Source organism: Coloeus monedula (genome assembly GCF_965178545.1).
Source record: "Coloeus monedula genome assembly, chromosome: 7".
Taxonomy (NCBI): domain Eukaryota; kingdom Metazoa; phylum Chordata; class Aves; order Passeriformes; family Corvidae; genus Coloeus; species Coloeus monedula.
In genome coordinates, this window is record NC_138787.1 from 13,884,829 (window position 1) to 13,901,243 (window position 16,415).

At 40.3% G+C, this 16,415-nt stretch overlaps 1 protein-coding gene across 2 annotated transcripts in view; it reads right to left on the reverse strand.

The window, feature by feature from the left end:
• Window positions 1-16,415, reverse strand: part of PARD3B (par-3 family cell polarity regulator beta) — a 401,283-nt gene that overhangs the window by 71,416 nt on the left and 313,452 nt on the right. For both annotated transcript variants that reach the window (XM_082285055.1, XM_082285054.1), the window contains one exon: window positions 10,251-10,547. In XM_082285055.1, coding sequence (XP_082141181.1) covers window positions 10,251-10,547 — 297 coding nt within the window. The remainder of the gene's footprint in view (window positions 1-10,250; window positions 10,548-16,415) is intronic.

A 16,415-nucleotide genomic window follows, 5' to 3' on the forward strand; every position in this document is an offset into this window, starting at 1 on the left:
ATGCATTTCTATAAATACCATAATGATAATTTACAGTTTATTCCCATTTACACGGTAATAACCATATGCAGGACTAAGTAGGCATCTAAGCCTAAGGGCAGAAGTGTTTGTAACAGATAAACTCCAAAGCTGAAGGACATGTTCCAGCTAATAGTGGTTTGAGAAGAAATGCCCCTAAGATATTATTATTATGAAAAATTTTATTTAAGATTAAAAGTGATTGAAGGCATTAAACCATAAATATGGGTCAAAGACTGAATGGTAAGATGTTTGAAATTTTAAAACATTAGTTGTTTCTTTCTTGTTCCTCCATACTGCTTCCAAGTCACTGGAGGAAGGGGGCTAACAACCTCCCAGAGTGCATGTTCAACAGACGACTGTGACACTGCAAAACTGTCACACTGACCTACTGGCACGCAGGTAGGAAACTGGAGAGAAACAAGAAGGAGAAAAATAAATTGAGAGAACACTTATTGCTCTACAAGCATGTTATATTTATTGCAATTTTAGCACTTTCTAGAGGTATCTCACACTCCTCTTGCGTCTTTTTTATTGTGGGCTTTATTTTTGTTTTTCTCCACTTCAGTTTGGTGGAAAGGAAAAATGAAGGCAGCTATCTGTTTTGCCCCCAACTGAAGAGTATAAAATCTTTCATGAAATCACCCTTCACTGCTTTCAAAAATGGCCTCCAGACATCAAGGACATGTTAGTGATAAAAAGAGATAACCAGTGTGGCTATCTAAAGCAGCATGATTTTCTCATGTCCCTATGTCCTAATGAAAGACCTCTCAGGTGCAGATCATAATGTAGTTGAAGACAAGTTGTTTCTTTCATTTTCTATGAGAGTCTAACATCACTCTCCACAAAACAGTCACAATTCTCTTAGACCATCCCAAGATCAATACTGATACCTTGGATCAATGTCAACAAATGCCCTGCTGCTGCATGACCTGCCAGAGAAACTGCTCCTTAGCCACAGTACACGTGGACTCCAGATGGTGCCAGGTCTCCTCGTGGGAATGTAAGGGCAGTCACTGAGGTTCAGAGTATGTACCAACTTAACTACATCAGAAGACTTGAGCTGATGAAACAATAAACTATTTCTTGGCTTACTATGACCCCTTGGATTACTGTCTGTGCCAGTGGATTTGTGATCATGGATTGAAAAACAGCACGTTTTAGAGTTTGTCATCGACTGTACACTCTGCACAGCTGTCAGACAATAATCACAATTATTGTCTTTTTATTCAGCATCCTGTTGCCTATTAAGCCATTTCCATCACATCTCATCATTCTTCCCAATATTTCTGCTAGCACAATATTGAGTGATTTTCAGCTTTTCAAACAACATCACTTTTTACAGTTTTCTGCTAATCAAAAGATCTGGCTCATGCTTTTGCCTATACTTTCTGTCAACAATGCTGCCAACTAAGAGCTTGGGTAACTATTTGCCCCTGGCATCTTGACACAAACGGGGAATAAGGTCATGGATAATTTTTAGGAGCAGTCATTTTATCCTGCTATTAGATGCTTGAAACTTCCATGAGAAGATTCCCACTGATTCATTCTGAAGTCAGATCTGTGGCCCCCTTAGACCTTTTATATCTTATTATGCTGCAATTAGCAGTAAAATCTTGAAGTTCTGCTAGTGTAAACTCCAGGTAAACTGTGACTGCAAAAAAATCAGTGCACAGTAAGAATCCCCTACAACTTATGGATACATAGAGATGACGACGATTTCCACTGTGAGGCTTCCACAACACAGTTAAGCTGTTTGAGTGCCCACAGTGCTAAACACTGCCTGGACATGAGCAGCCATGCTGGAAAACCCTACCAGAGTTCCTGCATTGTTCCTGGTGGCAGCAGAACCTGGAAATGCTGGTGGGTCTGAGGAGCACCCCATGGCCCCCTCTGCTGCAGCCTTCTCAACCGGTGTAAGCAGCTTTCCTGGTGGTCTAGGAAAATCAATTGAGTATTTTGAGAATGTATGAGAAATTGTGGGAGGCTGCTTTGAAGACTCTCAGGGGTCTGTTATGCTTCTCATTGCTTAATGACGAGGATGGCTGGGAATTGCTTCACTTTTAACTCAGGGGAACCTGCCAGCACACATCTCACTGACCTTACATAACTTCAAGAAGAAGTGAAGACACTGAAAAAAATTCTCATGGCTCCAGTGAGTCCATTCTCTCTGTCACATCTAAGAGTTGCTTCTCCACCCTTACTAGACAGGTATCACTGTTCTCTTAACTGGAGCTACTCAGCATTTTGAAGCAGTCCAGTGATGACCCTTTTTTCTTCCTCCTCCAAATGTAACCCTTTGTTCATACTTTCAGACTTGGGGGAAATGATTATTCTTTGTGTCCCACTAAACTTTGACTATTTTTTAAGAATAGTTTGATCACTAATTTATCTCAACGAAGCGGAAAGTCAAGAGAGAGCTTGCCGTGAGCTCACGTCCATCACCTGGAGTGTGAACGTAGAGGTGCTAATACACATGAACTGGTCTGGGCTCCTCATGATCAGACTCTTCCACCTCTAAAACAGACAGATTCATTCACAGACTTAACTAGCGTAGCAAAGCCCCATACCCTCATCTTCAGTTTTACTAAACCAAGATTATCTCTACAATGAAAGAAAGATTCCCTTTCTCCCATTTAACTAGTAGCAGTTAGGAAAAATATGTAGGAGAGGATTTTTTTGGAAGTCATGGTTTTGGATAGAGTGTGAGGTCCCTGAGGTCAGCAACCTAGATTCATCTTACAGTGGGCTACACAGCAAAGCTTGCACAAGTCCAAGCCACCAGGGTTTTCTCTGAACTACTTGCATATCCAGAAGCTAGGAGATCATATGGCAAAATGAGTATGTCAAGAAGCTGGGGGAGAAAACAGGAGATGGTTAATAAAAAGATTGGGAACTGGGCTGAGAGAAAGGGAAAACAAAAGAAAAACAAACAGTTTCTTGGCAAAGGACTTGCTGGAAGGACAAGCCTCACAACTGTGAGCAGCATAATGACCTTCTGCTTGTTTCTCTTCAATCAGGGAAATGGGACTAGGCTCACATTCATCATTTAACCAGAACTGTAGTACAGAATAAACCTGACTGAAACATACTTTCTTTTTTTTTTTCCTTAGCTAGAGCAACTCTGCAAGGATAATGATGGGGCCGAAGACACTCGTTCTGACAGAAGACAACCTGGAGCAATGAAAAGCTGGGTATTTTGAAAACCCTAAAGTGTATGAAATAGAACAGACAGAGAACTACAGAGAGTAGTGGGAAAACAGAACCACACGAGACTTAATCATGTCCTCTACACTTTAATTAAAGTAAGATTTAACAATTTTATTTAAGATTACCAAATTCTCAGAGGAAATGCATTTCTCTCTCTGTACTGCTACTAGACAACTGTTAACTTGGAAGAAGAAAACACAGTACACAATGCTACACCCATCCAGCCATGCTGAGTATCCACTAAGGTAGACCTCTTTGTTCAAAGAAAATATCTAGTTACGTTGCTTGTCTACTAAATTGAAATACAAAATGCTACAAGGGTTTGCACTTTCAGTATGGAAGTGACTGGCCTAATAAACAAGATTTTAACAGCTTCTCTATTAAACAACTCAGTTTAATTAATCTTCAGCCATTAACCATTCATTTAAAATGCCACTCACAAAATCTTAATTTTGCACATTATCAGCTGGTTCACAAATAGCTATCTATAAGCAGAAGTGTAACGATCTTCCTTTCTCTTTCTTGGAGCTTACCAACCTTATAGTCAATTTTGGCTTCTAAATTAACCACACACACATATTAGCATTTAAAATTAAAAGTTGTTTTGTTAAAAAAATTGTGCGGAGAAAAGTTAATACACATCATTCTGCTGATGGTTAAAGAGGCAAGTATGAGGTTTTGGTTAAATAACATCCTGCATAAGATGGAATTTAGCATCTCTTGCTCACACTAGGAAATACACTATGGCAGTAACACATGCAAGGCCATATGATTTCACTCCAGCTGCATGGACGATCTCATTTTGTCTTTATTTGTACATTTAAGAGGCTGACAACACCATCTGCATTTCAGTATATCCTCTACTATGGTCTCATCTTCCCAGTAACAGACCTGGCTTTCTCTTCAGGGACCTATCTTTTGCATTTGCATCCAAACGGCTGAAAGAATGGGACATTAGTAAATATGCAGAATTAACGTAAAATAATTCCATACAATAATATATCACATAAGAAAAGACAGGGCTGGAGGGAAAAAACCCAACCCAAACCTGAATGCTTAACACAGCTGCCAAAACTCAGGCTCCCCAGCATCTGCAGCAGGACAGTCACAAGGGAGTTGTGGGAGTGCAGTATATAAAATTTTACACGTCTGTCAATAAGTGAGGTGATCCAAATGCAAACCCTAGCAGGCAGGATGCACGCAGGCAGATTTGTGGCTATTCCTGACAGAATTTATTTCTGCTGAAGAATGCATGGCCTCAAACAAGCATGCACACATTACATGGCAGCAGCAGCAGCGGTTTGACAACTTCCTTCTCCTAAGACATGCTCCAGAGTGCTCAGGGTCACCTGAGTTCCATGAAATCTGGATTTTCATGAGAAGTGAATGATAGAGCTTGGGTGCTAAAGTTGGAAGATTTGGATGAGGGGTTCCTGGGAAAAAGCAGAGTGAACTCTAACCAAAAAGTAATTTTGCTTGAATCCTACCTGGAGATTTTTATTTTTTTTCCCATATAGGTGGGAAATAAACCCAAGGCTTGTTTAAACATGCCTCCTCAGGCAATCCAGTTACTCAACATTTCCCCCAGTAAGCACAATGAGTATGCAGCACCCATGTACCCTTTCTGAGGAAGAAAACTGCCAGCAGTATTAGGAGCAAAATACACAGTACAAGTCTAACTCCAATGGCACAGCCTACACTGGAACTGGTTGGTGACCATAGGGCTTTCTGGACTACCCTGCTTCCATTAGCAGGACAGCTCTACTGAGCCCGCAGAAATCAGGGAACCTCTGCTGTACTGTCAATGCCAGCCTGAATTTAACTGCTGTCAGAAATCTATCAGCCAGGACAGACAGTAGGCTGCCAAACACTAAGTTTTTGGTTCTAACATAATGGGAAACAGTGACCAGACAGGAGCCAAAGAAGGCCCTGTGGTATGTGTCAGGAAGAATAAATTCCAGAGGAATCAGAGGAGAGTCTCGGGATGTAGAGTAGTACAGGACAAGGAAACAGCACAGATGATTTTAGGACACCAAGCTGAAGAGGCTTTATGGTAAGAGAGTGTACATACCTTGATTCTACTTGTCACACTTTGTAAATCAAAATATTCCAATGCATGACCACATTTCTCTTTCCACTGTAATGCAAGGTGCAGTGGCAAAGGGCACATAGATATTACATAGCTTCATTCAATTTCCACCTTGCCTCCATGATATCCATCTCAAAGAATAATCTTCCTTGAGTGAAGGACTATCCAGTCCTAGAGCAGTGGATTACTTTTATGCTAATCAGTGAGGAAAGGTGTTGTAAATGGATGCACAATGAGCAATGACCATGATACTCTGAACTGAGAATTAGAAAATTTGACTTCTGGTGTATGAGACACACAAGGCCAAGTACCACACCTGGGCAACCCCAGCTCACCCTTTTTTAGCAAATCCTTTTCTGTGCAGCTCAGGACTCCTATGGCCTTGGATTGAGCAGGATGGGAGTGGCCCATAACTGCCCAAAAGACAAGCATTTAGCTGTTTAGTAAAAAGTGCTCCTTTTGCTGAATTTCAAAACTCCAGACCCTTTATACCCTCCTCACAGGCTTACAACATTGCTTACATTTGGCATTTAGTTCCTCAGGACATGCACAGCAATGTCTTCCTTTGATCCTTTAGAGAGAGAGGCAGACTGCCCAGTGTCTCTCCCCTCTCTCTCGACTCAGGCCAGCTCCTGAGAGTGAGATGTGAGGGACAAAGTCAGGGCTGCACAGACGTATGGGTGTCATTTTTCCAATTTCAACTTTGCATGCTGGTAGACAGGGCACTCTGAAAGACTGCAACTGGTGAAAGTTGCCATAAGGAAACTTTCACCCTGAAACAAGAAGATCTATTTTCCAATTAATTAATTAACATTGCAGAAATTAAGATCTTGCACAGTGGGTGCCCACACAGCATCTCCAAAAATAATGAAAAAAAGCTGGATCAGACTTTGGGGCTTTGGACTTCACTCCTATGTAATAAATCAATGCTGGCTTTTTATTGGTATTTTTTTAAAACTGCAACAAGATACAGCTCTGAATGTATTCTTGCTAAACAAAGGAAAACTGTATTCATTTTTGTCAGACCAGCACTTTGAAATTCCCCAAGATAAGCCACATAAATAAATGAAGAATTATACTTGGCAATGAGTTTGGCATCAGACTTTAAGTGTTTCATAGTTCTGGGCTGAGAAAATAAGTTGAGCAAAGTCTCTAGAACCTTTCCAGAGATGTACTTGGGGTGTTTGGATATACTTGACAGCACCATCTTCACAGGAAGAAAAAAAGAGGAAATTGTTTATTCGAAATGTGAGAAAGGGTTTCACTGTGTGACATGCCTGACATTTAAGTGATAATAGTGTTGTGCATCTGCTCTTTTGGCTTTGGTCTGACACCTAGGCTCTGCCACGGTGCAACTTAGCACTGTCATGGCACAGCCTTGATGACTAAACTCAGAGATGTGACTTACCACCCATTTCAGGAACATATGGGCCACAGATCATTCAGCCTCTGCCGCAGGCTCGGAAATGCACAACATCTCAGGCAAAGACCCTGTGAGTTCCCCAGCTGCACAAGGTGGCTGTGCAGGCTGCACCATCCTTAGGGATGCCATTTGCATTACAGAAAATTGTGGCTAATTAGAAATAAACAGAAAAATGCTTGATTTACAAAGAAATGTGTGATTTTGCCAGCTAATTTTTTTTCCAGTCTAACTTAACAGTCACAGAATACACTGATCATGCTAATGCTTTCGCTATATTCATTAATAAGGACAATTTACATTTATATAGCACCTCTCTTAGTTAAGAATTCCAAAGCTTTTAGCAGAATATACACAAAAAATTACTTCTATTTCACTGAATATAGTCATCGTTGGAATGAAAATCAACAATTGCGAAGCAGTGCAGAAGAACGTTACACAACAGTTGTAAATAAGACACAAAGCAAACCCCCCAAAAACCCAAAGCAAAAAGCCCCTGAGATGCCAGATGCAAGTGGAGGTAAATGGGACGTCAGTACACAAACAGTGATGTGAAGCAGGTCTGTGTGTGCCCTCAGGAGCAGTGCTGGAGGCAGCAAACATACTTCGTAATGATTAAAGCAAGAGACCCCATACATGTGCAGCCTATTGCTTTCCTGCACGCCGAGGGATGCAGCTTAAACTGTGAATTTAACTGGGAAGAACAAGCCAGGAATACTCAATGGATTCTGGTGACGAGAAAAGGGGAAGTGAGTGTGTGTAAATTGTGAACAGGTCTTATCTGACCACTAAGCTTCATACTTTACAAATGGCCTCCTGTTCGAAAAAGGCATTAATTATGCTAATACATTATTCCGCAAAAATAACATAAAATAAAAATTAACTTCTTGTTTCAAATGATGAGTTTTAATTCTCAAATCATAATGATACATAACTGGAGTTCTCAGACCGAAATGAAGTAATCTATTCTCTCTGTGTTCAAATCCTCCTTCTATTCCTAACTCCATTTACTTTAGTCACTGATGAAGTCTCCACACACTGTATTACAAATCGAGAGTCACGTGTGGGAGGAAAAACCATCTATCTAAAGTAAAATTAACAGCAAAACTTTGAGAGAAAGCATGCATATGCTAGCAAGAGCAAAGCATAAGTGTTTACATGACCAATGTGTTGATAAATGTTAAGCCCCACAAACACAACTGTGGTTTGGCTTATAAGCATCCATTATAACTCTTTCCCATCATTTTGAGGCAGACAAGGTAGTTTTCATACTTGACCCTTGGAAGCAGATTGTTTTCTTAATTAACACATTATCCAGGGATTTTTCTTCCACATCTCTCTCTCTCCTTTCAATATTCTCCCTCCAGCACAGAAAGATTTCCTTGCCTGAAGTTGCCACTTTATTCAACAACTGCTGGCTGAGACCTCACGACCCACTGCATAAATTCACATAGAATTATTCATGTTTGGCACATTTCTGCTGGTGAATAACAACACCATTTTGTCTCTCAGACAAAGAAAAGAAAGATTTAAAAAAAGAACAAAGGCAGCCTAATAAGAATCTCACATTTCCTATTTTTTTCTTAATCTGGTTAAACAGCCTCTACAAGCCTGAGAAATTCAACAAAGCAAAATTGTGGACTGTTGGTCTTTCAGTACCGATGGAACAGCCTCTCAGCGTGACCTTTGATCACAGGCTCAGCTATGAGGTAACTTTTCCTGCCTGCGCAATATTTTGGTTTTAGTTTTTCAAACTGTGTTATTGTGTTATCATGCAATTACAGCTAAATCCACACTGAAATCCAGGATCCCAATACCAAATACAAACTTGCTTGGGACTTCAATCTTGTCCCCACAGCAAGTCAAGAGTTCGTTCAGTGTAGTCAAAACTGCAATACAATCAATCCACTAGAAGAAGGCAGAATGAAAGACTTGAGCATTTCCTTTTTCTGCATGGAAAGACAATCTATAGCCCGACTTCAAAACTGATGACATATTTAAAATGTACAGCTATGAAGTCCTGTTAAAGCCAAAATTATAAAGCAACTTTTATACCAATGTCTTAGTCCATCTGAGTTACACATGTATATGTTCATATTTGAAAGATACACACACCTGAATTTAGACACCCTCCACTGGGAATTCTCAGATCTTGGTTTATTGAGCTAGCACAGACTCAGTTTCTGATCCCTTTGCTACACACAACTTTGTGTGACTTCAGTGACAATTGCCTTGAGGCATTTCTAGTAAAGTGAAATCCACTAGCTGACAAAAAGCTGGGATCACTACCTCTTATTTTATGCAGTTGGGGAAGAGTTAATAATATGGAAGAAGACAAAAAGCACTGTCATTATGTTTGGAAAGAACTCTACCATATTGTATTTAGGTGAAAAAGAGAGAGAGATTTGGCACATTCCCTTCTACAAACTTAGATTTGTGTCAAAAGAGTTTTATTAGTATTTATAACAATGACTCACTAGACATTTTTAAAATACTATGATGCCACAAACTGGAAACACTCCTATATCTGTGCTGACATATTTCTCCAAAATTAACGAGTGTGGTATTACATGGCACAGATTGAGGCTATGGGGAGACACTACAGATTGTAATATGAACTCAAAGCATGTGTAATTCCTGAAGTCCTCCATATCTGTCCTCTGTCAGCTCTTCTTTTCACATAGACTTGTATGTCTTGCCCACACACTCGTACTTGGGTTTGAAAAGCCAACACTGATATACTAATGCCACAATAGTAATGAAGTCTCATGTTCTTTTAGCTCCAGACTCCACAAGCAAACAGTTTTAAAATCATCATAAGTGGGTACATCATCAACTCAAAGGAATTTTTGTTTTCTCTTTAACTCAGGAAAAAACTTGACCATCTTTCTTTAATGCTGGAAGCTTGACAGTAAGGATTAAAAATTGTTCTTTCCTTCCCACTTAGTTATTGGAAAGGCTGTGAAAGGCAATCAGTCTTGTGAAGCCACACTTCACAGTCTGCATAAAAATGCCACGATTCCCAGTCCTCTCCCCAAACTAATTGAAAGTGTGTAATATCACACAGCTGGGAAAATCTAAACCATAAACATATACAATACATCATGCTACCATACAAAACCTGTTACTAATCGGCACTTGATGATCTGCAGGATCGAAAGGGATCTGAAAACTGAGATCATTTTTGCTGCAGGGTAAGAACTTTTCCCAACTGAAAGAGGAAAAAACACTCTCTCAGCAGTGCAGAAATTGGACTGCAGTCAGTTCATTCATTCTGTTTGTGAAATATGGACTTCCCTTTAATGATTTCTGTTTGACTGCTGTCTTGCTCAGATGCTCTGGGGCTACTGCTGCAGCAAATCTTGCTTTTGGGTAAGAGGAAATTCATGGCTTTCTAGGCAGTAAACTCAGGGGCTTGGGGCATCTGCACAGTCCCGTGTCTGACCCCCTGCCTAGGCCCAGGCTCCCTCCCCATCAGCTATCATTTTTTGGAATGCCAGGTGGCAATCTTACCTGTCACCAGAAGTCTGCGGGTAGTGCTGCTTGTTTATTTTTGCATACAATCCTTCCAAGTGCTCCCTCTCCATTGGTGCTGAAGAAGAATCCCGCAGAAAAACAAAGGTTTCTCCTACTGCCGGTGATGAGGGTCTGTAGATGCTTGCTGGGGGATAAGCCTCTCGGAAGTGGTTCACCCTAGCATAGTTTGGATCCACCTCATCATCATCAATGTCAGGTCCTCCAGGACCAGTAGAATAATCACTCAGGCCTCTCAGTTGCTTTTGCCGTAACTCCTGATGCTTTGCACCAATCCTAACAATTCAAATCAAAGAACAAATATACTGTGGGATCTGCTTCAACAGTAACCATCACATATATTTGAAACATGAACCCTGAACCCAACCATTTAGAGCTTTCAGTACACTGTGAAACTGGTGCCAGATAAAACAGAGTAGTGCATGCAGCAATTTTGTTCTTCATCTCTGACAATCACCTTTGTAACCAAGCTTGGTCATCATTCTGATGAAAAAAAATTAATGCTGAATATAGTGTGGCTGTTCACAAGTGTGGATGCACGAACACACACAGGTTTAATTCTACACCTACATTCCGCATTGCAGTTGAATACACCTAACCCAATCCTGGAACTTTTAATCTAAATTAGCCAGTAAAATTGTTACTGACCCTTGGTTACTTGACCCACCTAGATTCTCCTAAATACATTAACTTGTGAAAAGTGCATTAAATGTGAACACAAATGGAGAGATGGCACATTTGTCTCAAATCAAAGGACCACAATTAATTTGCTGAAGATTTAATTTTTAAAAAAATTTATTTTGGCTACATAAATGTGAAAATCATGCCTTATTATATAGGTGATAAGGACAAAGTAAAACAGCAAATAAATTAATAGAAATTTGACAGAAATGAATTGGTACATATAAGTGAATTAAAGACTGTTACTGGCAGTATTCCACTGTGATAAAGCCTTAAGTGGTATTACAAAATGCTGCTGCTAATCAGGGCCATTGTGTAATCTCTTTGGAACAGTAAAACATATTCAGGTAAATTTCAAACTAAGATGATATTCAGTGATTCAACATTGCTGCTGGAGAAAAAAGAAGTGCAGGAAGACCGTGAGCTCTTCTGTTAACTGCTCAGCTAGTCTTCAACACAGTGTGATTAAGTGCAGTGAGATGGATCTGGCAGAATGCTGACCACAGTATGTAATAAACAGCATTTACAGAAAATAGAGGAGCATGGAGGAAGAAACAAGGAACAAAAGAAAGATACAAAGATGCAATGCCTGACAGAAGTCAACATTTGCTTTTGACTGTAACTGGAAGTGCAATAGCAGCGTAGAAAGAACAGTATCATTTGTACCATAGGAGTATAAGTGAAAAGGGTCTGGCAGACTTGGTTATCCCAGTAGGGCTTAATGGCCTCAGGACTGTGCATATTGAAAATGAAGGTGTTCTGGAGAAAATCTTTAAAAGGCATGGTGAGAAAGGTTCCCTAAAGAAACAGATGAGCACACTGGGAACTTCCATCTGACAGACAGGAACTATTAAGTGCCGAATGGGATTCACACTAGTTATTTTGTTTCACTAGATTTGTATCATCAAAATAAATGCTAATACTTTGGAAATAATTTGTGGATAAAAAGGTTCAGAAATAATTCTCATGAGAACAACATGCCTTTCTACACATATACTTGGGTACATCAACGTGTACCACTCATGCTTTCCAGTTCCACATCTCCATTAACTGTGCTAGGACATATCTAGAGGTGATGCTGGTTTTCAACACTTAAAATGTAATCATACTTTACAGCAGGGGATACATGCTGTATACATCCTCCTGCATAGAGGATACAGCCATTGAGGGGATGGGTGCCCACTTTTCACTCTGCCTTCCCTCAGTGAAGCAGATGACCATTCTCCTGTCTGGTACTCAATTCCTGTGTGCCCCACCCAGGGTACCACATGCAGCTTTGGGTGCCTCAATGTAAAAAGGACATCAAAGCGTTGGAGAGTGTCCAGAGGAGGGAAACCAAGATGATGAAAGGCCTTGATGGCAAGACTTAGGAGGGCAGCTGAGGTCACTTGGTTTGTTTAACCTGGGAAACTGTGGAGTGCTTCACCCTCAATTAGTGACCAAAAAACCCTAAACACAGAATTCAGTGCAGGAATATATCAAATGAGATACAAGTCCTGCGGCACACATGGGTATATATACACACAGTACACAGGCAGAAAAATGGGAGGAAACTACATTCTGAGGAATGGTCTCATCACATCAGTGCAGAAGGCATGGCACAGACCTGAGATGAGTCACAGGAGTTTCTCAGAAAATGATGAGTCTTCATGTTCTCTGGACCAGTACATCACTGGGCCCCCAGGTATCTGAGACCGCTTTGAAAGCAAGAGTAGTGCAGCCAGCAGCATCACGCTAATCTTGCTTTCATGTCTGATAGAAAGAGTAATTTGTCCTGCTATCAATACTGGTATATTCCACACAACAAAAGCTGGAATTAGGTCACCACAATTTTCTTTTGTTCCTGTGAATAAGCCTAGCTTCTTCAACTTCTCTTTCTGAGTGCAATCTTCAATTGCTGCCAGCATTATAAGTAAAATCTTCTCAAAACCAATTATTTCCATTCTGTATTATATGGACCAGTCATTACCAGCCTATGTGAAATTCTTCATGATCAATGTTTCATCCTTTCAATACATCTATTACAATTGCATTAATATTTCTTGTTTTCTTTTTACTCTTCCACACAAATCTATAAAATTTGCTCGGTGATCTCTTTTTCATTTCAATCCAAACATTCAAATATAGGGAAACAAACTATCTGGTTTTTTTTTCTTTCTATTTACCTGTGTTTTTATGCCTTCTCACATGTTTTTCACCTTTGAAATTTCTCACATTTTTGTGAAGTCTTAAATTTCCACACTGTATTTCAGCATCATGTTTTCACACAGTTTTAAAGCAATCTTTGCTGTAGCACATACCAGTAGCTGCCTAGGAATTCTTTACTGAGGGGAAAAACCAAAAAAGAATGTGCTGTTCATTCCGTAATTCCTTTAATGCTCTGCCAACTCTTCTAGAAGCAGGTTACTTCTCTATATCCCACTCTATTCATTCACCATTTCTGCACCTCCCTCTGAATTTCCCCCTATCTGAAACAGCAAAATCCTTATTCCCTATCCCAAAAAATCCTCCCAAACCAACCAACAAACCAAAAAAACTTTTAACTTAACACAACTGTAATGGCAAACAGCTCATTGAACAATTACTACAAGACAGCCCCCAACGTGAAGCACCACTTGTCTGGTTAAACAACTGGTGCAAATTTGTGAAGAAAGATAAAATGTCCCTCAGCACGATGATGCTGGCAGTGAAACCAGAGCTGAGGAGAGGTACAGATCACCATCTCAACAATTTAGTGTGGCACTAAAGTTTCTACAAACTTCCTGATGAGGTAAAGGGAAAAGAAAACTCATACAGAATAAAGGGAAGTTACATATATTTCCTTTTGAGTAACTCATATTAAGTCTGCTTGCTCTCTTCCCCCACCAGGCACACTGTGCTCTCCAGTTAAACCACTGCACAACTGCACCAACTCCCCTTAGCTGTATTTCTGTAAAAATAGAGCCTTGGCACACAAGCAGCCAGGACAGGCAACAGAAGTGCCATATCAAGAATTGACTTTTCTTTTTTTTCTTGTGACCCATCTTTTTCTCAATAGCATCCAAACATGTATCCTACTCTAGACTTTCTCTACTACAAATAGGTTGGACTCAATCACCTCAAAGGTCTTTTCTAACATAGTTTATTCTGTGATTCTGTAAAATATTTTCAGAAAATATATAGTTTGATAAAAAATACATAACCTTAATACAACTCCAGGCAACATTTTGAAAACACGTGAAATGAAGACAGAATCCATACATGTACTGTACTGGAAGTCGGACACAGTATTTTGAAAACACTTCTGTATACCTCATGTACTGTTCAGTAGCACACCCCCAGAGCTGTAAATCAAGGAACGCTCTCATTTATCTTTCAAATAATCTTCTCATTTGACATATCTGCACAAAGCATACACAGTCACTTCTCATCTAGTAACACACGGAAAGATGCATATACCTAGAGTGCAGCAGCCATGAAAGGGTTAACAGTCCAAACAGCTCCTTCCAGCTGCAGCTCAGACACACGATTGAGTTACTGTGGCTTAACAAGTTATTGTGTTCCTGCTGAGCTACTGTCAATGACCACATATGTATTCACCGCCTGTGACAAACACAATGTAAAACGCTTTAGCCTGACATCGGTGACAGAGACACTGACAGGCAAAAGCTGGATTAAAAGACTGCAGAATACACAGACTGAAGCAGCTGCAGGAAGGGATGTGAACTACCTCAAGAAAACTCCAGAAGAGCTGAGCAGAAGTGACTTTTGGAGAAGACCCAGAAACGCTTTTGGGAATGGAATGTGAGGGCGAGGAAAAGCCGTAAGAGATACTTCTCATCTCTTGGCCCAGCAGTTGGAAGGTGGGTGGGTGGATGGGTTACGAGTGGGTGACAAGAAAATGCTGAAGCTTCTAAGACACTCTGAAGATTGAAATTAAAATACAGGACTTAATGTTACCAGTTCAGTAGCCCAAAGACGGTCAGGGTGGAGCTCTGGAGCCCAAAGATGGCCTCCAGTGGGAAATGAACAGCAAGACACTGGCTGCAGCCCAACGTGCACTTCTGGGTGCCCAGCTGCAGCCCCAGCTCACAAATGAGCTCTGCACACTGAGGCACAGACTAATGAGCTGTCACTCTGCATCAGCACAAGACAAGGACACTCATGTCCTCCTGACTCATGTCTCCCAGGCTGGAGAAAGGGTGCCTGCTGCCCAACAGGACAGACAAGAAGCAACTCAGTGGCACTGACAGCTACTAGGTCTGACCAGAGTGAAACACCTGCACGTGGCAAGCTTGGCCCAGGAGAGACCATGGGCTCTCCTACTTGGAGACCTGCAAGGCTGCATTTCACATCACAACAGCTGAGTGTAGGGACAACTAACCAAAACAAGTCCACAACAAAAATCACCATGTTTTTGGAGGTGTTTGAACTCCTCCTCCCTTGCACTCACCATGAGCTCTGAGAAAATCCTGTTTCTTCTGACTTCCCAGGTAAAGAGTAAAAGTGATGTAACTTTGTTTTACTTACCATGCACTGGTCACATACTTAGTACTGAGCAGAGCACAAAGAATGACACGTTTTGAGCCCCAAGGTGCCTAAGTAGTCAAACGCAGAACTGAAAAAGCATTTGCTAAGCAAAATAATGTATTTCACAAGGGGACCTTGTTTATACTTCAGATGAATACAGCAATATTTCTTATATGGTGGTTTAAAACAGACTTTGTGGAAGCATGAGCAGGTACATAAATGAGCAAGATGCTGAACAAAGATGTTCCTGGGGGAGAAGAACAAATAACAAGCACAGACAAAACGTGTAACAGAAACTGGGCCATAGGTCTTTCAGGATAATTTCTATTCCATTTACAATAAGAGGAGTGAAATAAAAGTAGGGAATCCAGTGTGCATGCCATCACTTTAACGTATAGCTGAACTTAAAAGGACCTGATCCTTAAAGTCTTTTGAGACTATATTAGCATCACTGAGATGCTAAACATTCTTCTATTCAGTTGGTTGTTCCTTGAGAACAGCAGAATAAAAGCTGCTTCATTGCTTTTTTCCCCACTCATGTGACTCTCTCTGAGATCTACATACTGTAATGATTACTCAATTTACATCTGATTTAGTGTCTGCTTTTGTGTCTCATTTACCTAATTCATACATATATTGAGTAACGGGTTGTCTACAGGCAAGCAGCCTATTTCTGCAGGAGGTCACTTAGATTTCCACTGGGTTTAATGTTTTAATTCCTTTTTAGCTGCTAACAAAATATATTTTGGTAACTAAAATCTTGTTTTTTCATTCATTTACATAATAGTGAAATAAATACATCCTTCCTTTAGACATTCATAAGCCATAATCACTGATGGGAATGGGCATATTTCAGTTGAGTATCTGAGGAGATAATTTCAGTACAGTGCTTTTAATTTTTTTAAATTTCATAATCGCTTTTCAGACAGACATGGCCTATAATGACATTAACAA